Source organism: Aureobasidium pullulans, assembly GCF_000721785.1.
Source record: "Aureobasidium pullulans EXF-150 unplaced genomic scaffold scaffold_5, whole genome shotgun sequence".
NCBI classification, from domain to species: domain Eukaryota; kingdom Fungi; phylum Ascomycota; class Dothideomycetes; order Dothideales; family Saccotheciaceae; genus Aureobasidium; species Aureobasidium pullulans.
The window spans coordinates 164388-186537 of record NW_021941025.1 but is presented as its reverse complement, the minus strand read 5'-3'; the positions used below and the strand labels follow the sequence as shown (position 1 = coordinate 186537).

At 49.7% G+C, this 22150-nt stretch overlaps 11 protein-coding genes across 11 annotated transcripts; 8 read left to right on the top strand and 3 right to left on the bottom strand.

Moving 5' to 3' along the window:
- Positions 1–147: 147 nt before the first annotated feature.
- Positions 148–627, top strand: M438DRAFT_242743 (uncharacterized protein; the record flags this gene model as incomplete). The annotated part of the gene is made up of 1 exon (XM_029899562.1): positions 148–627. A coding segment is annotated over one exon (480 nt), but the record flags the coding sequence as incomplete, so codon positions are not given.
- Positions 628–1286: 659 nt separating this feature from the next.
- On the bottom strand, positions 1287–1658 carry M438DRAFT_261463 (uncharacterized protein; the record flags this gene model as incomplete). The annotated part of the gene is made up of 1 exon (XM_029899782.1): positions 1287–1658. A coding segment is annotated over one exon (372 nt), but the record flags the coding sequence as incomplete, so codon positions are not given.
- Positions 1659–3034: 1376 nt separating this feature from the next.
- M438DRAFT_343763 (uncharacterized protein) lies at positions 3035–3703 on the top strand. Its single transcript, XM_029905059.1, has 2 exons — positions 3035–3109; positions 3162–3703. The coding sequence occupies exons 1-2, from the start codon at positions 3048–3050 to the stop codon at positions 3643–3645; spliced, it is 546 nt and encodes a 181-aa protein (XP_029762469.1). The 5' UTR covers positions 3035–3047; the 3' UTR covers positions 3646–3703.
- Positions 3704–4311: 608 nt separating this feature from the next.
- On the top strand, positions 4312–5183 carry M438DRAFT_395567 (uncharacterized protein; the record flags this gene model as incomplete). The annotated part of the gene is made up of 3 exons (XM_029909222.1): positions 4312–4906; positions 4954–5030; positions 5080–5183. 3 exons carry the CDS (start codon positions 4312–4314, stop codon positions 5176–5178), a joined length of 771 nt encoding a protein of 256 aa, XP_029762468.1. The 3' UTR covers positions 5179–5183.
- An 881-nt stretch (positions 5184–6064) lies between these two features.
- M438DRAFT_333194 (uncharacterized protein) lies at positions 6065–6919 on the top strand (the record flags this gene model as incomplete). Its single annotated transcript, XM_029903577.1, has 1 exon — positions 6065–6919. The coding sequence occupies one exon, from the start codon at positions 6065–6067 to the stop codon at positions 6917–6919; it is 855 nt and encodes a 284-aa protein (XP_029762467.1).
- Positions 6920–6958: 39 nt separating this feature from the next.
- M438DRAFT_333193 (uncharacterized protein) lies at positions 6959–8321 on the top strand (the record flags this gene model as incomplete). Its single annotated transcript, XM_029903576.1, has 2 exons — positions 6959–7197; positions 7490–8321. 2 exons carry the CDS (start codon positions 6959–6961, stop codon positions 8319–8321), a joined length of 1071 nt encoding a protein of 356 aa, XP_029762466.1.
- Positions 8322–8539: 218 nt separating this feature from the next.
- M438DRAFT_333192 (NAD(P)-binding protein) lies at positions 8540–9554 on the top strand (the record flags this gene model as incomplete). Its single annotated transcript, XM_029903575.1, has 2 exons — positions 8540–8812; positions 8865–9554. 2 exons carry the CDS (start codon positions 8540–8542, stop codon positions 9552–9554), a joined length of 963 nt encoding a protein of 320 aa, XP_029762465.1.
- Positions 9555–9558: 4 nt separating this feature from the next.
- On the bottom strand, positions 9559–11791 carry M438DRAFT_314645 (acetyl-CoA synthetase-like protein). The gene is made up of 4 exons (XM_029902613.1): positions 11404–11791; positions 11217–11354; positions 10837–11165; positions 9559–10777 (listed from the first exon to the last, which is right to left on the bottom strand). Exons 1-4 carry the CDS (start codon positions 11497–11499, stop codon positions 9697–9699), a joined length of 1644 nt encoding a protein of 547 aa, XP_029762464.1. The 5' UTR covers positions 11500–11791; the 3' UTR covers positions 9559–9696.
- Positions 11792–12536: 745 nt separating this feature from the next.
- Positions 12537–14530, bottom strand: M438DRAFT_395565 (steroid monooxygenase; the record flags this gene model as incomplete). Its single annotated transcript, XM_029909221.1, has 4 exons — positions 12537–13012; positions 13065–13431; positions 13484–14332; positions 14408–14530. The coding sequence occupies 4 exons, from the start codon at positions 14528–14530 to the stop codon at positions 12537–12539; spliced, it is 1815 nt and encodes a 604-aa protein (XP_029762463.1).
- An 11-nt stretch (positions 14531–14541) lies between these two features.
- On the top strand, positions 14542–19091 carry M438DRAFT_395564 (putative 5-oxoprolinase). The gene is made up of 6 exons (XM_029909220.1): positions 14542–14935; positions 14984–15169; positions 15227–17586; positions 17637–17915; positions 17965–18166; positions 18223–19091. Exons 1-6 carry the CDS (start codon positions 14893–14895, stop codon positions 19038–19040), a joined length of 3888 nt encoding a protein of 1295 aa, XP_029762462.1. The 5' UTR covers positions 14542–14892; the 3' UTR covers positions 19041–19091.
- A 152-nt stretch (positions 19092–19243) lies between these two features.
- M438DRAFT_173748 (uncharacterized protein) lies at positions 19244–22037 on the top strand. Its single transcript, XM_029899150.1, has 6 exons — positions 19244–19328; positions 19380–19407; positions 19463–19529; positions 19581–20418; positions 20473–20607; positions 20660–22037. Exons 1-6 carry the CDS (start codon positions 19275–19277, stop codon positions 21929–21931), a joined length of 2394 nt encoding a protein of 797 aa, XP_029762461.1. The 5' UTR covers positions 19244–19274; the 3' UTR covers positions 21932–22037.
- The last annotated feature ends 113 nt before the right edge of the window (positions 22038–22150 follow it).

Here is a 22150-nt window from a genome sequence, read left to right as displayed (position 1 = left end):
TTCACCCAAGTCATTTCTCAGAGCCCCAGACCCAGCAGCATGTCACCTACACTCTCTCTGCTCGGCATCTCATGTCTCATGCCTCTCACGGCCCTGGCTACAAACATATTCGAAAACCGTGCAACCTGCTCCACCTTCGACACCGACGGAAGATCCTACACTCGTCCAGGTCCTTCGCCATTCACAATCAGTGCTGGCATAGTCTGTACCGGTCGCTCGCCATGTGACATCCCTGTGGGCGGCTTTGTCACCGTAGACAGGTCTTTGAATATCTCGAGCCTGGCCGACGGCACCGTCTCCGACATATTTGCTTTGATCAGCTCTTCAGACACCTCTGTCACGTTCGAGGAATCAATGACCAACGACATTTCATCTACAACCCAGCGGTTCGAGAACGGCACCGCGGGATATGTAATCTTCACACCAACTCTTCGTTGCATTTCAGGCACTCTTGGAGGTTGTCCCAGCGGCAATGCAGCAGTGATGGACGGGATCATAGTTGAAGCTTGCACGCCCACTGGGTCCCCTCAGGATCCTGATGACATCGTGGGGACTATCAATATAGTGAAGGCGGATGAAGCCACGGCTGAAGCTTTGACTTGTAACCCGGCCAATGTGAGCAGCGCTGCTGAGGCACCGAACATGGCTTGCAGAAGCCAGAAGGGAGGTGAAACAAGCGGAACCATTCGAGTATCCGAGGTTGGCAGTGCTTTTGTGACGGTATCACTGATGGGAATTGTCGCTCTTGTTGCAGGCTGTATATAGCAATCATGATTCATCGGCTGATAGCTTGAATTCTCCTGGAGACCGTCGAGTCTAGGCATTTCTCACGGGCATCCCTGGGGCCGTTCGGACTGTAAAAATGCACAATATCTCTAATATCGGTCTAGTTATCCTTAGAAAGAGGCTCACTATTGTGCTCTCCGTGGAGGCTACCTCTCACAATGCTGAAATCATGCATTTCTATATTTAAGAGTGTGACAGAGTCTAGCACACGGGGAGGTAGGAAACCCCCATGGTGCCAGTAATGGTGCTCTTCCATAGAGACATGGCGAAACACGCCTGACAAGGTCAAGACACTCGAAGATAAATCATGCCTTCAGAGGAGTGCTGCAATGCCTTACTGTTCAGGCAAGTTTTCATATGATATACGGGATGCTACCCATAACAGCCACTTCAATTAGTATGCGAAGTTTCTCCTTGCGCAAGACATGCGCTACATCATGACAAGGCCATTACTCGATCTGCGCCTGACCAGAAGTCCTCTCATCCATCTTCACTCTATCAACTCTGATCTTCAAAAGGCCATTCTCCAGCTTCGCTCTCAGATTGGAGGCATCCACTTCCATCGGCAAGTGAAACTTGCGACGAAAGTGGCCGGTCTTGCGCTCGCTGACCAAAAGCGTTGGAGTCAGTCCATCTTCTTTATTGTCCTTGTCGGCGGCCTTGGTAGATCTGTCTGTATCTTCCTTTCCATTGGCATCCTGACGCTTGACGGCTGAGGGCAAGCTGGTTCGGGCAAGGTGTCCACTGATCATAATGTCGTGCTTGGAAGTCCATTCAACTTTGATGTTGCGCTTGTCTTCCAGACCTGGGAGTTCCATGTCGATGGCGTAGCCGGTGTCGTAATCCCGAACGTCGACATCTGGATAGAAAGTTTCCTGGTCGAGTCGCAAGTTGTTTTGGAATGGCCAATGTAGACCTCGGTGGCGGGCGTGGACGTGGTCGACGATAGGTAGGTCGAAGTCTGCAGGATATTGCGACATGGGAGAGGGCCAGACAAGACCCATCGTGAGTATCGGCTTGCTTGATGGTTGAGGTCTTTCTTGTTGCGTATCGCTGCGAGTGGCGACAGTGGAATCAGGGAGAACTTATGGGCGTTCGTGATGCTCACTTGTGAGGATGAAGTGAAGAGAGTTTGCGTTTCCTAAAATTGGGAAGCAGAGTAGTTCTATAGGTGCTTGGTACAATGTCCACCAGTCATACCCAAGATCAAATCAATACTCTCCATTGTACCACGTTTATCGCTCTGAAAGGAGTGGGTGGTTTTGCGTTCGTCCGAATTCATGGCGTGACATGCAGTGTTCTCATCACCAGATCTTCCAACCAATGTTGCAGGCATCACACACAAGCAGGCATCCCTGCAGTGTCGTTTGCGAGAGTGTTTGATGTTACTTGTACCCTGTCCGCAACGGCCGGTGCTGAAGTTCGCGTCATGAAGAGGGGTCACTGCAGGGTCCATTTGCCATGGACTCCAGCAGAAGTTTGCTCCGAGGTTCTGAAATGCAATCCACGCCATGTTTCTGGAGTCCAGGCATGCGAGCCCGATGTGGTGTTGTGAAGACCGTTGGTCGATTGTTCAGAACTTTGTCAAGTCCCTTTTGTCAATGCCATTCTACCATCACCAAGCTGGCTGCCTCCATCTCGGGAGAAGGTCCGTTGGAGCAAGTCGCCAGAAGTCGCTTGTCTTCGGGTGCATCCTCGGAGTTCTCCTCCGTATCACCAGGTCCTCATGAAACCAATCAAGCTATTTTGTGCTCATGTGTTGCAGGAACGAGATGAAGGGTCCTGTGGTGTGAGCTCCCAATTCAGCCATCCTGCCTTGTTTCTTCGGTTGAGATTCGGCATGCGCCAGTTGTTAGCCGACAATCTCGGACCACAGCTCCGTGGCGGAAGCCAAAGACTAATTCATCCATCTTTTACAATATTGCACAGGTAAGTACCTTGATACATAAACCTCGGGAAGCTCGACCCTTGTAAACTTGTTTGGAAAATGTACTCTCTGACCTTTCAGACCAAGACTGTCACCCCATCTATGACCTGATTCACACGCAGCTCCGGACCGATCGAGATGGCGACCCAGTGGCAGCGATCATCTCACCCACCTCATGCGAAGGTTTTGCTATCATGCCCTACTCGCTCTCCTGATCAGCGATCTACCAAAATGCTGGAAGCCGACGGTAATCGTGCCTTGATATATAAAGCCACGACTGCGGTCACAAAAAGCACAAAAGTCAAGATATATACACCTCAAAGTCCGCAAGACCATGACACCACAGATTATCGAAGACGATCATTCGGAGGTGTCCGAGATATCATGTTTCAAGCAGTGAGTTAGCTTGACAATCAATCTGGGCACTGTCTTATGGAGGAAACCTCAGGAACGACGACGCCGTCAAGCCCTCGAACCCTCCTCAAAACATCGATAGACCTGTTTTGCAATCTTGGGAAGGCAACGAATATCTCGAGCACGAAGTCGCTGCGGTATGCTTCAGCTCGTTGTCCATTCCCACCTCTCTCGCCCACAGCGACTTCATAGTACGCCCGAGCACACCTTGGCCATTTGAAAGTCCGCAAAATCGTAGATCCCAGCACGGAAGAATCAGATCAGACGATTCAGAGGAAGAGATCATCATCACGACCCACAACATCGACAGGAGCGGAAAGGCAAAAGGGAAGAGAGATTGCAATCCCAATTCACGTAACGACTTTAAGCGCAAACAGTTTTCGGATTGGTTGCAGAGTCAGCCTGATGCTCATGATGACTGGGGATTTACTTCGACGGGATGCACACCTGTGTGCTTGTCGAGATGTTCCTCGGCAGTGAACATTGTCACTGCTGATGGACAGAGTGCTGGAAAATAGCCCTGTAACACGATTGAATCTATACCAAACTTAACTTGAGAATTCGGATATATTCTGGGCTTGGAAGAGTTGAATGTGGTGTGCTCATTGTGGAGTTATGTCATCTGTTCTCACTTCGCTTGTCCCCTTGCCATAAATCGAGACGTGACTCCAACCACCTTGTGCTAAACCTGTCTCATTGTCCAAGGCCTAGTACCTCAATCGGAATCCTCACGTCATACTCTCCTTTCAATAACATTGGCATGACCTGGGCATGGTTTTACAGGGTGGAAAGTGTAACAAGAGCTGGTCCAAGCTTCTGCAACCGCGCCTCGCCAAACAAAGACACCGCAAAAGTTGCGTCCGAACGGCGTCCGCGGGAGTCTCCAAAGTCTTCTTCAACGTACTTCTGATGGAAATGGCTTGGAAAAATTGTCATTATGGTATGTTTCCACATGCTTAAATTCGTTCTTCTTTGATACACTGTATGACTGCCGAGATTCTATTCACTTCAATCCAACCCCTCGATACTTCAGTATGCTAACAACTTTTCGAAGCTCGTATGCTGTGGGAAAGACCATAGTCCTGAGGGTGAACCGTCTTGGAAGCAAAAGCGCTGTACCACAACTCAGCGACAACATCAAAGAACTCAACGTCGAGATCGTTGATATTATCCAACCATCGACAATGTCCATTGTTCTTCAGGTCAAATTGCAACAAGAAGAAAGACATCCATCGGATCCGACGATGATCCTGAAGATCTACGATCGCCAATACTCACCTGAACTGCGTGAATTCAAGCACTCAGGTCCAGCGACCGCCGAAACCGAAGATCAATTCATCGCTTTCTTGAGACAAGGCTGTATGCCTCAATTCTTGCTTGACTATGAGGAGGATGGTCCATTGGCCTATGACGAATGGGATACGCCGAAGCGAGAGGCATACTTTTACGCCAGATCCAGCCTAAGTCACGAGATCGAGCTGGACGTGTACGACAAACTCGTCGACATGCAAGGCATACACATCCCGACGCTCTTTGCAGATGTACGATTGTCTCCACAATATACTGTCATACAGCAAGATGAGGGGTTGACGGAGTACACGGAAATTAGAGCCATCCTCATGGAACACATTTCCGGTTTTCCTCCCCACGACATTGTGAAAGAAACACCAGAGTCAGATTGGGCTTCCATTTGCAATCAAGCCGTGGATATCATCAGAAAGATCGCAGAAAACAACTTCATCAATTTCGACATCAAGACGAGAAATATTCTTGTCCGACGTGGCGAACGAGAATCTTCGTATCAAATATTCTACCTCGATTTGGAGAATGTCGTTTCCGCGATCCTTCTGATAGTGATGAAGTATGGCGAGAGAGAAAGAGGCAGAAGAATGAAGAAGGAGCTGTAGGGTACATAATGATGAATGCCATCTCGTTTTGCGAAAGGGAAGAAGGGGAAGAAGTACAAGGGATCTTTGCCTCTGCCGTGGCAGTATGAGCCTTCGGGAAGGTTTGATGGCGAGTATATCGAGTTGTATGATAATGCCGAATGAACGGGATTTGTCTCAGTCAAATACCTATGTGTTTGATCGTGGATGAGGGTAGAAGGGAGAACAAACAGAAGCTACCCAAACCATGATCGACAGCTTCCTCCCTTCTCCGACCACAGCTTAATATGGAGACTGCAGAAATGCACAATCTTTTCGGAGTCAGCGCGTTCGCCCGCTAAGATGTGCCCGGCATTGAACTTCCAGTAGGGCTTACCTCCAACGCAAAACACGAAGATCCGTCATTGGCACTGCAGGAACTCACAATGATTTTTGCAAGTAGAGCTAGGCCCAAGGAGAAGACCTACAAGTGTTACTCTCTGTGGACGATAAGCTATTGCTCAACATCATCGTGCATTTCGACGCGTGAAGGCATGCGCGTCGCTGCAGTTTGAGAGTTGGAGTGATACAGTCTAGCGTACACCGAGCGACAGGAGAGCAGTAATATTAGTTATAAACTCAAACAGAAGCAGGATCTTATCCTTATTAGCCAGGAGTCATGAACACAACCACACACGCGGAACAACGTCCAAGCAGGAGCACATGCCGTGAAGACATGCGTTTTTCCGGATCGACTGTCGCTTATCTTCGAAGAGAGAGAGTCGATCTGTCCAGGTGCAAGTGCTGTGTGCAGACAAACTTTTGCGGACTACGGATGATGAATTTCTTCTTGAAGAACAGCACAATGTTTTCCAATTCACCATCGAAGGCCAACGAGCGTAGAATCTCTTTGACAAATGGGCCAGAATGTCTTGGAGTCGTTGTGGTTGGACTTTGAGAAGGAGCAAACAACGAACTTTTCCAACCAGGGAAGCCGCGATTGTTGGAGCCCTCCGCGTTCTTTCTTTGGCAATCTTCCCTCAATCTTCTACACACAACAAGCAGCAGCAACATGTTCTCGACACTCAACATCGCAGTAGCGCCAAGTACCGCTGGAGATAGAGCATGTGATCTCTGCAGACAGAAAAAGGTACGCTGCGACATGGGCAATTCTTGCAAGAGTTGCACAAGTCGAAATCTGGTTTGCACTTTCGACACGATACTCAAGAAGAGAGGTCCTCCTTCTGGCCGGTCCGCAACGACGCAACGACGCGAGTCCAAGACGAGCCCTGGAGAGAATGTTCTGCAACTTGGCGAGGACACAACATCCATGCCAAATACGCATGCTGCAACCCTAGGCGTTCCGCCGACCGCATCATACTCAGTAACCTCGCACCGTATGAGTACAGCATCGTCAGACGGTCTTGTTGTGGCTGCTATAGATTCTCTCCCATCTCTCGCAGTCTCGCCGTCAACGACTTCCTACCTCCAGAGCCCAGATGACAATGCTGCTACAAACCCTGTGCCGTCTCTCGTCTTCATTCATGAAGATCCTTCACTGTATGTGAACGGCGAGCTTGATACAACCGAGTGCACGCCACCCAGTCTGCCGATCGGATCACCATCATCAAATGACTCTTCGAATCTCGTCACCGTCAAAAGAGAACGAGACCTCTCCCCAGTCGCCGAAGCTACCGATGTATGGCCCAGGAAGATCGGTCAGGATTCACTTCTACCTTGGCTTGATGTCAACTTCCAAGAGTTGCACCCGACTGTGCCTGTCTTGAGCCGGACGATGATCTACCAGAAAATGCATCTCCAGACACATCATCACGACCCACAGTTCGGCGCAATGCTGCTCGCACTCTGCGCTTTCGCCATGACGCAGCCCGTGCAAAGCCATGAGGAAGTGTCAACACCGTCATGATCCATCCAAGCTCGAATGTTCCTGGAAGAGTCACTGAAAATGCGGATGACGGTCGACTTCGGAGAGATCCCGAACATCTACATGGTCTTGACCAGTTTCTTCATCTTTGCTTTCCTCTTCGGCAGCGGCCAACACAGAGCAGCGAATCACCGCTTGAGAGAAGCCGTTGATCTTGCGTTGTCCATGGATATGGACAAACCTCGGGCATACGACAGTCTCGACCCAGAGACAAGAGACCAGTGGTTACGAACATATCTGGTATTGTCTGTTACGGAGAGGTAAGCTTTCCCAACTTTATTTCTTCCTGATCGTATCTTCCCCTTCCTCCCCGTTTGCTCAGTTCTGCCACTTCTACCCATCTCCCACGGCCGTGCCTTGGGTTATCTGGTCTGTAGAAATGCACAATATTTCCGATATTGCTCAGGTCGTCCGCAGAGAGGCGCTAACTATCACGTTCTCAACAGAGGCTACCTCTGAAACTGTTACAATCGTGCAGCTCTACAGCTATACGCATGACAGATATTAGCACATGGGGAGGTTCTATCAACAATTCACTGACTCTCTTCACAGAACATTCGCACACCAGAAGCGCTACACCATCAAATCTCGAGGTAGCCCCACCGCCAACGCTTGTTTCATTCGCGCCTTTGGTTCTTTCACTTCCTATTCCGCACATCGCGACAAGACAGACAGCATGGGCATGATCAGTCTACTCTACCTAATGGAAGCCTACAACGCCATCGACGAAAGTGTTGTGGGATGCTGGGCTGGATATTGCAAGTACAGCCACGGACATTGCGAAGACTTTGACCGAAGACTGGCACTTCGTATGTTCAGAGCTCAAGAGCGTGCTCGAGAAGACTGGCTCGCTGGAAGCATCTCATCTGAACCTTCCACTCCGCTTCCGTCGGTCCATCAATTGCTTGAAAGCCAACAAGTAGACATTGTGGTTACTCACTTCTGGCTCCTGAACAAGATATGGGAACTCTGCATGTCGCATGGCCTTCTTCGCGACGACTCTGAGCATAGAGAGCTGCGCCTGGATTTTGCATACCATGTGGCCTACAAGTTTGGCACTTCTTGTCATGCGATGAACCTACACGCACTGGAATTTCACGGCTTTGGGATAGTCGAGAAGATAGTCGATATCACTATGGGCCTGATCAAAGCCGTCAACTCTTCGACCCAACTGTCTTTGGAATCTAGCCTGACCGACTACGATCCCCTCACCGACAAAACTACCGTTCCTGGCCCTTCAGTCAGACTGGTATTGGGAAATCTTCATCAGATTGTTCAGAATCTCCGCGGAGGTAGCCACGACTACGTGTCTCGACTTACGATGGCTCTAGAGGCAGTACCCGGGTACAGTGGCGCGGCAGAACCTCATCACTCAGTCGCTTGAATCCAAAAGGCCAATGCGAGAGTGCTCCAACGCCCAAAGCCAAACCCCAACATTTGGGGTATCTGCTTACCTGAACTTTTGTGACAAAGCAACCACGAAGACAAGGCGAGAAAAGTCCAGCAATCTTCCGCTGTCTCTCATGCGTATATATACCACAACTCCAGACAAACAAGCAAATACAAAGCGCAAAGATCATCATCATCTTCTTCATCATCATCATGTCACAATCATCCGCCAAGACTGCCATTTTCCCTGCTTCTGGAGGACTTGGGGGAAGCACTTCAAGGCACTTGCTTGACAATCTGCCAGCAACAGAAATCGTTCTCATCGCTCGTAATCCTCAGAAGATCTCCAAGGCCTGGACCGATGCTGGTGTCGAGACCCGCTACGCAGACTACGACAAAGAGGAGACACTTAAAGATGTCTTTGTCGGAATCAAACATCTAAATCTTATCTCGTATGCGAGCATTGAGCACGAGCATAGATTCAAGGTACGTCATGCTTCCGCAGTCTTGATATGCGGCGTCACTGATACAAAGATAGGTCCACAAACTTGCCATTGACGAAGCTATCCGCAACGGCGTTAGCCATATCACCTACAGTTCTCTCGCGTTTGGTGGCGACGGTAACCCAACCTCACTGGCATATGTCATGCAGGCTCACCTCGACACTGAGAAATACCTTGCGAGTATTGCCAAGGAACATTCGGCCTTTACCTACACCATAGTTCGACAGGGACTCTACTCCGAAAGCTTCCCTCTGTACACCGCATTTTTCGACCTCAAGAACCCGACCAAGGAGATTTGTATTCCTCATGATGGTAAAGGTGCTGGTATTGCTTGGGCCAAACAGGATGAGCTTGGTGAAGCTACGGCGAAGATTATTGCTCAGCATGTTCACAGCGAGGCTGGATTTCCCTACGTCAATCGTACGCTGCTGCTGTCCGGTCCCGAAGATTGGTCGCTTGAAGAGTCTGTCGCTGTTCTCGGTGAAGCTGCTAAGGTTGAGGTCAAGACAAAGTGTGTTACAAAGGAGGAATACGCTTCGCAGCCGTCCATCAATGGCGCTTCTGGTTATGGGTCTGGCGAAGCTGGTATCAAGTGGGCGACTGCATTTGATGCCATTAGGGAAGGAGAGGCATGTGTCACGCGTACCCTTCTCGGAGACCTACTAGGCCGGGAGCCGGAGTCTTTTGATCGTACCATCTTTGAGATGGGGAAGGTGTCTTCTTGAACTGATGCAGGAATTAGGAACGTACATGGACCTTAGACTAAGAGTAACTACAAGGAACGCGAATAGCTCAAGAACACCAACATTTTTCCTCGTGCAATTGGTTTAAAAACATAAAGTCGAGCCATATCTCTTTCCACGTCTGCTACAACTTGTGAGACCCGAGCGTTCGAGCTTGCTCTCGCAAGAGATTTTTCAAGATCTTTCCGCTAGCATTTCTTGGAATCTGGTCAACAAACTTTGCTCCTCCAGTAAGCCATTTATATCTCGCCAATCTTTCTGCGGACCATACTTTGAGGTCACTTTCGCTGAGGGTATTGTCCTTGCGTATGACGTACGCCCGAGGAAGCTCGCCATCTTCACCACCATCTACGCCGATCACCGCGACATCCTGAACCAAGGGATGCGAGACCAGCGCTGCCTCGATTTCTGCCGGAGAGACCTGGAAGCCGCGGACTTTGATCAACTCTTTCTTCCTGTCGACAACATACCAAAGCTCCGTTGATTGGTCTTGGTACACGATATCGCCAGTATGAAAATAGCCATCTTGATCCCAGTCTCGAGCGCGAGCTTCTGGATTGTTGACGTAGCCTCGAGTTATCGTTGGGCCACGGACGCACAATTCTCCCCGCATACCGTCAGGAACTTCCGATCCGGACTCATCGACCACTTTCGCATCTATGCCTGGTAAGAAACGCCCCACTGAGCCAGTGTTTTCGAACTCTGGCCAGTACGTGCATGAAGCTATGCAGCTTGTCTCGCTCATAGCCCAGACTTGAGTGATTGGACTTTGCTCGGGGAGAAGTGTTTGCATTCTCGCTTGTGTTTCTTTGCTCAATGGTGCTGCTCCAACAATCACACTTCGCACGGACTGAAGGGTTTGTCTAACTTGGGCTCGAAGATCTGGTCCTGACGAAGAATAGGCGATTACTGCTGTGACCATTGGAGGGACCATCATGAGGCTCGTGATACCGAAGCGTTCGATAGAACTCAGGTAGAGGGAAAGCTCGAATCGCCTCATGACGAAGACCGGGTAGCCAGCTCGAAGACTCGACAGATGGGTGTAAGGAGCTGCAGCCGCGTGGAACATGGGTAGAGACATTATTCTGGACACTGGGTACCTCTCCGGATGTTGTGGGTTCTCATGCACCAAAATATGCTGAGCGATAAGATTGTAGTGCGAGATTTGAGTAGCTTTGGGAAGACCGGTTGTGCCGCTGCTGAAGCTGTCGGGTGCAAGAAAGGTATTAGCCCTGAACACAACTTGAGAGTCCTTGACACGTACAGTAGCATAGCATTTGTAGTCTTCGATTTTTCCTCGTCGTCAAATTGTGACCAATCTTTTTGGCCATGCTCCAATAATGTACGCCAGGGTCTCATCGCACTTTGCGCATCTGTATTTTCGTGGTTCGTGAGGAAGACACGCTCCCCTGATATTCCCAGAGCAACTGCAGGCTGTTTGATGTTTTGAAGCAGCTCCGGCTCAGTGATGATAAACTTGGCCAACGAAGTCTCAAGGGCATGACCAAGCTCTGTGGGCGTGTAGGCAGGATTCGTACCCACAAAGACTCCGCCAGCACCGATGATGGCTTGCACAAGAATCGGATAATGAATCTGGAGCTGATGAGAAAAAATTTCGAGCAGATGAGAATACGCGGCATTTACGAAATTGAATGTGTGTATGCAGACACAATCGCCGGCTTTCAAACCTGCATGTCGAAAGCCGGCGATAAGAGTGCGGATTAATTTCCAAGCTTCTCTTGAAGATATGCTCTGTGTTGGATTGCGACAATCGATATAAATCTAGGTCATTGTCAACAATCGCTCGTAGTCCAGGCTTGGTATACCTCACAGGCTTGTCCTGGTCTATTTTGGACTGTGTTTCCGAGCAAAAGGAAAGCACATCTTTGAAGGGTATATCGAGTTGGTATCGCGACAGCCGAGGCATAATGGAAAATAGTGATCCTGATAGCCCGCACGACAAGGAGTTCGATCGGAAAGAATGGGAGTGACATGTCCTCTTATACCAGGATCTAGAGAAAGTAATAATGAGCTCACTGAGCCACGATCATTCCTTCAGGATACGGTCTAGCTCGAAAAAGGGCTGACCATTGTACGAACGAGGCTTGCTGCGTCAGTCAGCTTACTCAGCGCGGCAGGCAAGAAATCCTGGCTATATTTCCGCGCTCAACACCCGCTCACAATTCGAATTCAGCCTTCGAATTTTTCTTTCCGTATCCTTCATGCCTTTGAAACATGGGCGACATGAGTCGCATGATGGGATCTGTGTTTGGACTTCGAAGCTGGAAGCAAGCTCGAATATCCTGGGGCTTGGCACGGTGTTCAAAAGCGCGGGCAATCCTTCCTCGGACTAAACTTCCTCCGCTGTTTGTCAATCAGCGATGCTGCGGGGACAACCCTGGTCTCATTCCAACAGCTGGGAACCATGGATAATTCACACCTTCTCGTGTTTCTGTCACTATATGCTAGATTTTAAACGATCTGAGGACCTCTTTCTAGACTTTTTGTCTGTGTTCTACAGTCTTCGGTGTCTTATAGTCTCAAACCTGTTCTGCCGTCACACAACTCCATCACCTTCGTCTTCCTCCCGTAGCTGCTCTCCGAAAACTCAGAGCCTGTAGACATGCACAATGTTTTTGACTTTTAAGATCCGTGCATATAGATGAATTGCTCGATAGGCTTTCACCGGACCACAACTCTTGTTCGAGGTCTACCGTGCTTTCTGACGGCTATACGCACGACCAAGTTGAGCACAAGGGGATGGTTGATGACGTGACATGTGGACCATTGGATTGCAACCTTTCGTTAAAAATGAGGCTGAAACTATGTTCACTTCACAAGTCCGAGATGGTCTCTCAAAATTAGGATGAAATAGACTTCCTGATGGTCGACAGTGTCATGATGCGCAGATCGACTTCGACAACCGGATTGAAGAGATCTATCAATCTCAAAGAAAGCCATACATCAAACATCCTTCATCAAAAAGTCCAACACATCTGCCTCCGTAAATTCAGGCTGTGTGTCTTTTCCATCTAGCAACCCCAGATACCAGCTGAGATCGCGACCGTCGCTTTCCCGGCTGGCGAATCCATTAGAAAGATAGGCAAATCGATTTTTCTCCACGTGTTTCAGATCGTAATCCTCCCAGCGGACCTTTTCCAAGGTCTCAAAGAAGTGGATACGGGACCCCGGCCACATCATGGGCTCACCATCCACTGTGCCTTGTTTGAACCACGAACGGCATGGTGAGGTCCAAGCAGTGCGAGGAAGGAATGAGCGCCGGTGTTCGGCAAAGTCATTCACAGCGTCTTGAGTCGGAGCGAATGAAGATACGCGCTCTTCAGACATTTTCCTAAGCATTTGCATAAAGTGCTTTGCGATGGTCTCGGTGATTGCCAGAAAGCTTCCATGGCCATATGGGCCAAAGGGTCCATTGAATACTAATCCGTGTCAGTGAATGATTGCAGAAAGACAGCAGTGTAAGATACTCACTAAGGTAATTTGGAAAGTCGGGTACTGTGATTGAGAGGTAGGTGCTAGGGATTTGTTCCCATTCCTTCGCAAGATTTTTGGCATGACGGCCAATAGTCGGATACGCAGGGCGCCAACTGACGTCGAATCCTGTTGCGCAGATTATGATATCGACGTCGTGGTCGACGCCATCTGCTGTTTGAATGCCTGTAGATGTGATCTTGGCGATTGTGTCACTGATGACCTCGACATTAGCTTCGCAGAGCGCTTCCAAGTATCCATTACCAGGAGTAGGTCGTCGACATCCGACAGCGAAGTCCTTAGGAATCAACAAATCACCAATCTCAGGCTTGGGAGCAAGCTTTCTTCGCATCTCGGCTTCCGCAAACTGTGAGATACGTCAGTGTGTGATCTTTGTGATTAGGGCTGAGATGTGTCACCTTGCGAGCTGCTGCCTGTTCAGGAGAGCCGTTGAGAATGAATTTGAAGCGAACATTCAGCTCTGATTCAATGTTCTTGCGGTACTTGAGATATTTGACTGGATCGTTCTGGAAGATGTTCTTCTGCTCGTCAGAATAATCGAAGTTGACGCCGTCCTTGCCGGCAAATCGCTGACCGAATCCAGCAGTGACCCATGATGTACTTCGAACGAAGCATTTCATGTTCTTGACGATGGGCTGGATGTTGGGAACGATTTGTACTGCAGAAGACCCGCCACCAATTACAGCAACTCGCTTGCCCGTAAGGTCAACTGAATCATCCCAATTAGCGCTATGGAGCATTGAGCCTTGGAATTGTTCTCTTCCTTCAATGGCAGGCCACTTCCATTTGTTCAATACACCAGCTGCATTGATCAACACGTTGCATTTGTCCTCGAATATGTTTCCCGTAGCAAGATCTTCAACCCGGACGAACCATTCTTGAGCGTGATCATTCCAGGTTGCGCCGACAATCCTGTGACTTAGTCGAACGTACTTGCGCAAACCGTAATCGTCTGCCACCTTTTTGAAATACGCCAAAATGTCAGGAGCGGGAGAGTAGTACGACTTCCACACTGCGGGAGCCCAAGAGTATTGATAATTGACTGAAGGAATATCGCAAGCGCAGCCTGGGTATCTGTTTTCGTACCAAGTTCCGCCTATCTCGGGATTCTTCTCATAGCAAACAAGTTCGAGGTCGAGATCACTCGTAGCGACCTCATGAGCGAAGTTGAGCGCGCTAGCTCCAGCACCGATGGCAATTACTTTGAGAGGACGGTTGCTTCTGCTTGGAATTTCGAGCACTCCATACTTGTTGTCTTTCGCAGCATGGTTGTGAGTGTCGCCATTCGGAAGTCTGTCATTGGCGCCGTTGGTCGGGAAGACTTCTCTGGCCGCCGCGATGATACGGCGCGAATCGTCAGGGTGCTTGGCATTCTTGATGACGGTTGTTGCTGCCGTAGTTCCGCCGTTCAAAAAAGCCTCGGAAGTCGGAGAAGGAACAGCCATGATTGGAACTTGGATTGCGACGCGTCTGAAAAGGGTGATTGGGTACGAGAGCGCCCAACTCTCCCAAGACTGCCCTCGTTATAAGTCTTGATCGAGAGCACGCAGAAAGGTATTCAGCGTCGTCGTCTGATCTGCGGTGGAGGTAGTGGACAATGTCCACCGATAACGATCGGCCAGGCGGCCAAGCTTCGCCCTCCACTACAATCCTCCCCTTGTCCACTTCGCGGCCTACAACTTGTCGCCGGCCACAGGCAGATCCTTTGCGCGTTATACCGATAAGAACACATCCAACACCAGAAAGATAAACTGCAATCTTGAATTCACTGTTCACAATCACTTCCTTCCGACCCTTCCGACCCACCATGCCCGAAGCTATAGCACAGAAAGGACTCAGAATATCCATTGGTGAGGCTTGACTCTACCATGTTATCTGCAAAAGCTGATCAAATCAAGACCGCGGTGGTACTTTCACCGACTGCGTCTGCAAGGTGCCTGGCCGCGAGGATATTGTAGTCAAGATCTTGTCCGTAGATCCGTCCAATTACAATGATGCACCCACCGAAGCAATTCGAAGAGTGCTAGAGCTACACTCGGGCATCAAGATCCCCAGAGGATGTCCCATGGATTTGAGCTCGATAGGTATACCAGATTCTAATCTCGATTATGGCGGTGTGTACAAGACCTGACTGTCAACAGAATGGATCAGAATGGGAACGACAGTCGCTACGAATGCTTTGCTAGAGCGGAAAGGCGAGCCGACAGCACTTCTCATCACTAAGGGATTCAAAGATCTCTTAACCATCGGCAATCAGTCAAGACCGGCTATGTTCAATCTGGCCATAGACCGTCCCAGCGCCTTATTCACTTGTGTTGAAGAAATCTCGGAGCGTGTTGTCCTAGATTCTTGTCCTGAATCTCACCTTCGAGGCCGGAGACTCAGCTTTCCCGAAGCGATTGAATCAGTACGAACCGATTCTGGAGAGACTGTAGACGTAATCCTACCCTTGGATGTCGAAGAGGTGGAGAAGAGTTTGAACAAGATTCGTGCTTCTGGTATCACATCGTTGGCGGTCTGCCTCATGCACTCCTACATCTTCCCGAATCACGAACGCCAGATTGAGGAGATCGCAAAGCGTCTTGGATTTGAGAGAATCCGGCTCTCGAGCTCCATCTCACCCAGATCAAAGATTGTCCCCAGAGGAAACTCGACGGTCATCGACGCTTATCTCACACCAGTCATTAACCGGTACCTTTCGCAATTCTCTGACAATTTTCCTGATCTCGATTCAAGCGGCACACGTCTTGATTTCATGCAGTCTGACGGCGGCCTTGTTCCAAGTACGAAGCTCTCTGGCCTCAAGGCAATTCTCTCTGGTCCTGCTGGCGGCGTCGTCGGATACGCAAAGACCTGCTTTGACAAAGATGAAGGATCTGCAGTTGTTGGGTTTGACATGGGTGGCACCTCTACAGATGTCAGCAGATATTCTGGACATTTCGAGCATCTGTTTGAGTCTAATACCGCAGGTATTCTAGTCCAAGCGCCCCAGCTCGATATCAACACTATAGCAGCTGGAGGCGGCAGTATCCTTGGCTGGAGGGATGGGTTGTTCACAGTTGGACCTGAAAGCGCTTCTTCACATCCAGGACCGGCTTGTTACCGAAAAGGTGGCCCTTTGACAGTCACTGATGCGAATCTGGCTCTCGGAAGATTGATACCAGATCAATTTCCGTCCATCTTTGGCCCTGACGAGAATCAGCTACTCGATTCACAAATTGTTCGGGATATGTTCATCGAGCTGAGTGAAAAGATCAATCAGGAGTCCGGACAGTCATTGTCATGGCGAGAAATCGCAGCTGGCTTCATCGAGGTAGCCAACAACGCCATGTCTGGCCCCATCCGCTCTTTAACAGAGGCCAGAGGTCACGATACCAGCTCCCACAATCTAGCATCATTTGGTGGCGCTGGCGGTCAGCACGCATGCGAGATCGCCACGATTCTCGGCATCAAGCGAGTGCTGATTCACAAGTACTCTTCGGTACTATCGGCTTACGGCATCGGACTTGCAGATATCGTAGAGGATCGAGAAGAAGCTTACCTGAAGCGATACGACTTGAAAGCACTTGACTCGCTCGATGAAGACCTTAGCAATCTCACCAGAAAGGCCGAACAAGATTTGGTCTCGGATGGGTTCTTCGGACCAATCGAATCTACCAGCTACCTAAGCATGCGCTATGACGGCAGCGATACTGCCATTGTCATCCCAGTCACGCCTGAGAAAGATACGTTAAAGTCATTTGTCGAATCACACAAGCAAGAGTTTGGTTATACACCAGATCGCGATGTATACGTCGATCAAATCCGAGTCCGGTCGGTGGGCAAAGGACAAGACGAACATGGCCAGTCTTGGAATGAAGAGCTGGCATCGTATCACAAGCTCGAGCGTGTCTCTGAGCCATTCCTCTTGAGATCTGTGTTCTTCAAATCGTTTGGCTACATCAAAACTCCCATTTACAAGCTCGACGAACTCTCTACCGGATCACGAGTGCAAGGTCCATGCTTGATCGTTGATGAGACTCAGACCATCGTCATTACCCCTGCGGCCACGGCCACGGTCCTCAGCAACATCATTGTGATTGATCTTCCCTCTGCTGGTCGCCAGGAGATCAGTAGCTCAGTCATTAACCCTGTGCAACTATCCGTCTTCAAACACCGCTTCTTCGGGGTTGCCGAACAGATGGGTCGAACTCTGCAGAAGGTCAGTATCAGTGCCAATATCAAGGAGAGGTTGGACTTTAGCTGCGCAATCTTTACACCCGAAGGTGACCTCGTTGCGAACGCGCCTCATGTTCCCGCGATGATTGGCAGCATGGCCTTTGCTGTCAAATCACAAGTGAAGCATTGGTCTGGCAGACTCAAAGATGGCGATGTGATACTGTCGAACTCTCCTGTATTCGGTGGCGTGCATCTTCCAGATCTGACCGTCATCACTCCTGTCTTTGATGCGGAGGGCCGTGATATCATCTTCTGGGCTGCATCTCGAGGGCATCATGCTGATGTGAGTCAATGTACTGTTCGATTCATGCTGTTACTAATTGTTTTTTCAAGGTCGGTGGGATAGCACCAGGATCAATGCCACCCAACTCGACGGAACTATGGGAAGAAGGCGCCGTTTTCTCTTCCTTCAAACTCATTAGCGAGGGAAGAATGGACGAAGAAGGTGTTCACAAGATCTTACTGGAAGAGCCTGCCAAACATCCCGGCTGCAGCGGAAGTCGTTGCTACAAGGATAATGTCGCAGATCTGAAAGCTCAAGTTGCCGCCAATCACTGCGGAATTCGACTGATACGACAAATGATCGCTGAGTATACTATGGACGTCGTTCATGTAAGTTGATAACATCCAAGGCTTACAGAAGGTGTTCTCACTGTTGCAGGTATACATGGGAGCTATACAGGATGCCGCGGAGCTAGCAATCCGAAACCTGTTTAGGAAGATAGCGCAAGGTAACAAGTTCCGAACTGTATCTGCCACTGATTACATGGATGATGGTACCGCTGTCGTCTTGAACGTGCGCATCAACGGGGAAACTGGTTCTGCCTCTTTTGACTTTACCGGTACGGGACCGGAGGTGCTTGGTAAGTGCTTTTCTCCAAGAGGACATGCGACAGCGGTCGACTAACGGTTCGTGCAGGTAATTGGAACGCACCCCTGGCGATCACCACCTCTGCCATCATTTATGCTTTGAGATGTATGGTCAGCTCTGACATTCCTCTAAACCATGGATGCATCAAGCCCGTCGACATTGTTATACCAGACGGTTGTTTCCTACACCCATCTGCTGGAGCCGCTGTATGTGCGGGAAATGTGCTCACATCTCAGAGAATCGTGGACGTTATCTTCAGAGCTTTCGAGACCTGCGCCGCGAGCCAGGGCTGCATGAACAACTTCACTTTCGGCGTTGACGGTGAAGGAGGTTTCGGATACTATGAGACTATCTGCGGTGGAAGCGGCGCCGGACCAACCTGGCATGGCACAAGCGGCGTACACACCAATATGACCAACACGCGCATCACGGACCCGGAATCTTTGGAACGCCGCTACCCCGTGGTACTGCGCCAGTTTGCGATACGCCCAAACAGTGGAGGTCGTGGTGAATTGTGCGGAGGAGACGGTGTGGTCCGTGATGTCGAATTTCGTATCCCGATGACAGCCTCCATACTGTCAGAAAGGCGAGCCTTCCAACCCTATGGTCTCAAGGGCGGAGAGGGAGGTAGTCGGGGGCTCAATGTCTGGATCCGTGCCGACGGCAGACAGATTAATGTTGGAGGCAAGGGCTCGGTCAAAGCCAGCCCAGGCGATCGATTTTTGATTCATACCCCTGGAGGTGGTGGCTATGGGTCAAGCCAAGGTGCCTCAGTCCTACCCCAATCTCTCCGAGTCTTGCAAAACATCGTGCCAGTCGCTGGAGGTAGTGTTCAATTAGCCAAGACGCTCGGAGAGCAGAATTAGAGCAGCATACAACAGAATCCGTGACCGGAGTATCCAATTCGTAGTGTGTGCACGTGTCTGAGTTGATCCCTGAGCCTCGATTAGTGACTCATTGGTTTCTAAAGCCGCGCGCTTATCTTGTTCTTATCTCATGCGGGGTGTTGGGCGAACGTAAAAAGACAGCTTGTCCACCGTGATCTTGTCCACCGAATTGGCGGGGTATAGGCTGCTTCTCCAGCCCTCAAACATGACACTATGAGTGCACGCATTCATGATTGCCTTCACTGTGAGAAGTCATTTACTCGAACCGTGACTTACAAGCCTCCCACAAATTTGCGATAGTGCCTAATCAATAGATAGGAAAATCTGGAGCGACATAGACGAAGCCGTACGATATCTTCAAAACAACCACTAGCAAACACCGCTTATTTACGAGAAAATAGAGCATGCTGCCACTGATCGACAGCGACCTTTCAAATGTGATCATTGTGATGCAAGCTTCTCGCGCCGGTAAGAACTTCCACGGATGAGCCAAGAATGACTGCTCATGATGTACTGCAGAGACGTGTGCAAGCGTCACATGGAGCGCTGCAAACGTGGTCTGAAATCCAGAAAGCGTCGGTCTCAGGGAAGTCGACAAACAGCCCAGCTTGTTGAAAGGATGGGGAATTCAATTCCCACAACCGAGGCGGGAGCTCATCAGCACGATGAACTGAGCTATTACGATACAAACATCAACCAGCTTGGCGGAGTTGATCAACTTACGCGCCTCGAGCAACAAGATGACAATGAGGTTCAAGAAACACGGGTTGCTCAGGACGTTGAAGATTTCGAGGTGCAGCATGTCATCTCGCGCAATAATGCCGTCACGCAAATTGCTCAGGGGACCGAAGCCTATGGATACGAGACCGCTTTCGTCTCCGATACCCAGATCTCTCCAACGGATCCGAGTGGTCGTCCGGAACATGAGCCGCCTCAATCATCACTGAATCAAGATGCGCATTATCAATTCGAAGACGACATGTTCGGTATTCTGACCGATCCATGTTTCCTGAAAAACTTGCCTACATACGCTGTTGAAGCAGACCCGACGGCGCATGGCATTACAGACAACATCTCGCCTACCTCAGCTCCACGCAACAATGCAGACGTACTTGCCCGGTTTGGCGTCTCCCGTCATACTTCAATGGCTTTTGCAACAGCTTACTTTACGCACTTGCATCCCTTTTTACCAGTTGTACATCGTTACACCTTCTCATTGGCTAATGACCAACCATTGCTCGTTTCGATTGTGGTAGCTCTGGGAAGTGTCTATTCAACTAGCGATACAGACCCTCACTCTCGGTGCCGACTTGGATATTCACTCTGGGCTGCTGGCGTCAAAGAATTGAGAACACATGTAGGCTGGCGCCCTCAAAGTCCGATGTATCGTCTTCCCGCTGAAACGTGATAGGTCAATAACAAACCTTCGATGCTATGCGAGCGGTGGGTTTTGCAAGCTTGGATCCTCCACGTGATCTTTGGCTTCTATCATGGAGACACAAAGTCATCAGACGTTAGTATTAGCATGCTCCAAAAGCTGGTCAACGTAAGTGTTGTACTGGGGAAGCGACTGATACATTCCCGGCTGATTTCAGAAGAACTTGCGCTCTCGATGCGTCCTCAATCAAGACATGACTCTTCGTCGCGACAAGCTCTGGACAGCACAGCTTCATCAGACTGCCAACTGGAAAGAACAAGACCTGACACGCGCTTGGTCGAAGTTCATATCGCAAGAGACGTTTCGCATATGTGTGTATGCGCTTTCCTTGATCGATCTCCAGATCAGTTTTGTCTGTAACTCTCGGCCCTTTCTTTGGTCTACGGAATCAACTTGGTGGCTACCAGCAGCGAACAAAATATGGGAAGCATCGTCTGCAGAAGACTGGCTAGATCTTGTCCAAGGATGTCTTCAGGATGGTACCCTGACAACGGAAACCTCGGACATTGCGAGCAAAATGAGCATGACACAAATCACCCAAGCTATTTTGAATGGGAAACCCTCGGCAAAGCTGGTACAACAGATATCGGCTTGTCCTTTCGCGATCATGTGTATCGTCACCAGCGTCGAATCATTGGTACGCGACTTTTCAGCATCTTATTACCAGATGCCGCCTGTCCTACCAGATCCTTCTGCATATCACGTCTTACCTCCGACACAGAATAGATGCATCAACGCTGCAATATCTTTGATCCTAAGTCTATGCGACAAGGAAGACCTCTGCCAACCTCAAATGAGGAGATCAATCCAGCTCAACTCGTGGGCAATTCGCATATCACTTTGCGAGCCGGATGTGATGATGGTTGCAGGAGTTGTGGATACGACACTTGCTGCTGGACTTGCGACATCTACACACCTCATCTTGGGCAGCGGAGTAGCCACAAGAAGGGCTGCTGTTACGACAAGAAGAGCCTCAAGTGAAGGAGTCTCCTTGACTATGTGGGATGATTTGCTGAAGTCTGTGCCTGTCATCCTGGAGTCGGCAGAGCATAACTCAATCCAGGGACCGCCTTGGATGACAGCTCAGGCATACAGGCTGTTATTACTACTCTGGAGAACGTTACGGGTTGCTATTCAAGATCTCGAGAAGACTGGAGACAAAACGCCACTATCAGCTTTCAACCCTGCAAAGATAATGATACAATTGATACGTGAAAGCCTTGACAGTCTCGTATCGCCAGAGCGGGACTCGGATACCGGGCCTGACGAAGTGGAAGCCAGTCTCATGTTGTTGATGTCCAGGGCTTTTGGCACGACTTCGATTCCCATAAATTGTATGATACGCGACATCCTGTCGGAGACCGAAGGACTTTTGATGTCTTCGCAACGGAGTCGTAATCACACTGGCGAGCCTGAGCTTCATTCGACTTAGTCCGCATACTCATCTGATCACGTCTTGACTCTGACAAGCTTCCTGAAAAAATTGTTTGGTCGGCATGTCCCTTCCAAAAGTTGGTGGAGTTAGGTGGAGGTAGAGTGTGGAGTGATCATCGGTGGTGGAGGTCCACCCCAATCCTACAAATCAACTGCCTATTTGCCATTCATCGATAATTCCGAATCTAACCAGTCTACAATAAACTTTCAATGTTGG

Excerpts from the sequence above, each read along its gene's own strand:
- M438DRAFT_173748 (XM_029899150.1), top strand. The coding sequence starts at position 19,275 with ATGAGTGCACGCATTCATGATTGCCTTCACTGTGAGAAGTCATTTACT. Across the intron at positions 19,530-19,580 it reads GATGCAAGCTTCTCGCGCCG|AGACGTGTGCAAGCGTCACA; the intron begins GTAAGAACTTCC and ends GATGTACTGCAG. Across the intron at positions 20,608-20,659 it reads TGCTCCAAAAGCTGGTCAAC|AACTTGCGCTCTCGATGCGT; the intron begins GTAAGTGTTGTA and ends TGATTTCAGAAG.
- M438DRAFT_314645 (XM_029902613.1), bottom strand. The coding sequence starts at position 11,499 with ATGCCTCGGCTGTCGCGATACCAACTCGATATACCCTTCAAAGATGTG. Across the intron at positions 11,166-11,216 it reads GCATACACACATTCAATTTC|ATTCATTATCCGATTCTTGT; the intron begins GTAAATGCCGCG and ends CATCAGCTCCAG. Across the intron at positions 10,778-10,836 it reads ACTACAAATGCTATGCTACT|CTTCAGCAGCGGCACAACCG; the intron begins GTACGTGTCAAG and ends TGCACCCGACAG.
- M438DRAFT_343763 (XM_029905059.1), top strand. The coding sequence starts at position 3,048 with ATGACACCACAGATTATCGAAGACGATCATTCGGAGGTGTCCGAGATA. Across the intron at positions 3,110-3,161 it reads GAGATATCATGTTTCAAGCA|GAACGACGACGCCGTCAAGC; the intron begins GTGAGTTAGCTT and ends AGGAAACCTCAG.
- M438DRAFT_395564 (XM_029909220.1), top strand. The coding sequence starts at position 14,893 with ATGCCCGAAGCTATAGCACAGAAAGGACTCAGAATATCCATTG. Across the intron at positions 15,170-15,226 it reads CATGGATTTGAGCTCGATAG|AATGGATCAGAATGGGAACG; the intron begins GTATACCAGATT and ends GACTGTCAACAG. Across the intron at positions 17,587-17,636 it reads CTCGAGGGCATCATGCTGAT|GTCGGTGGGATAGCACCAGG; the intron begins GTGAGTCAATGT and ends TGTTTTTTCAAG.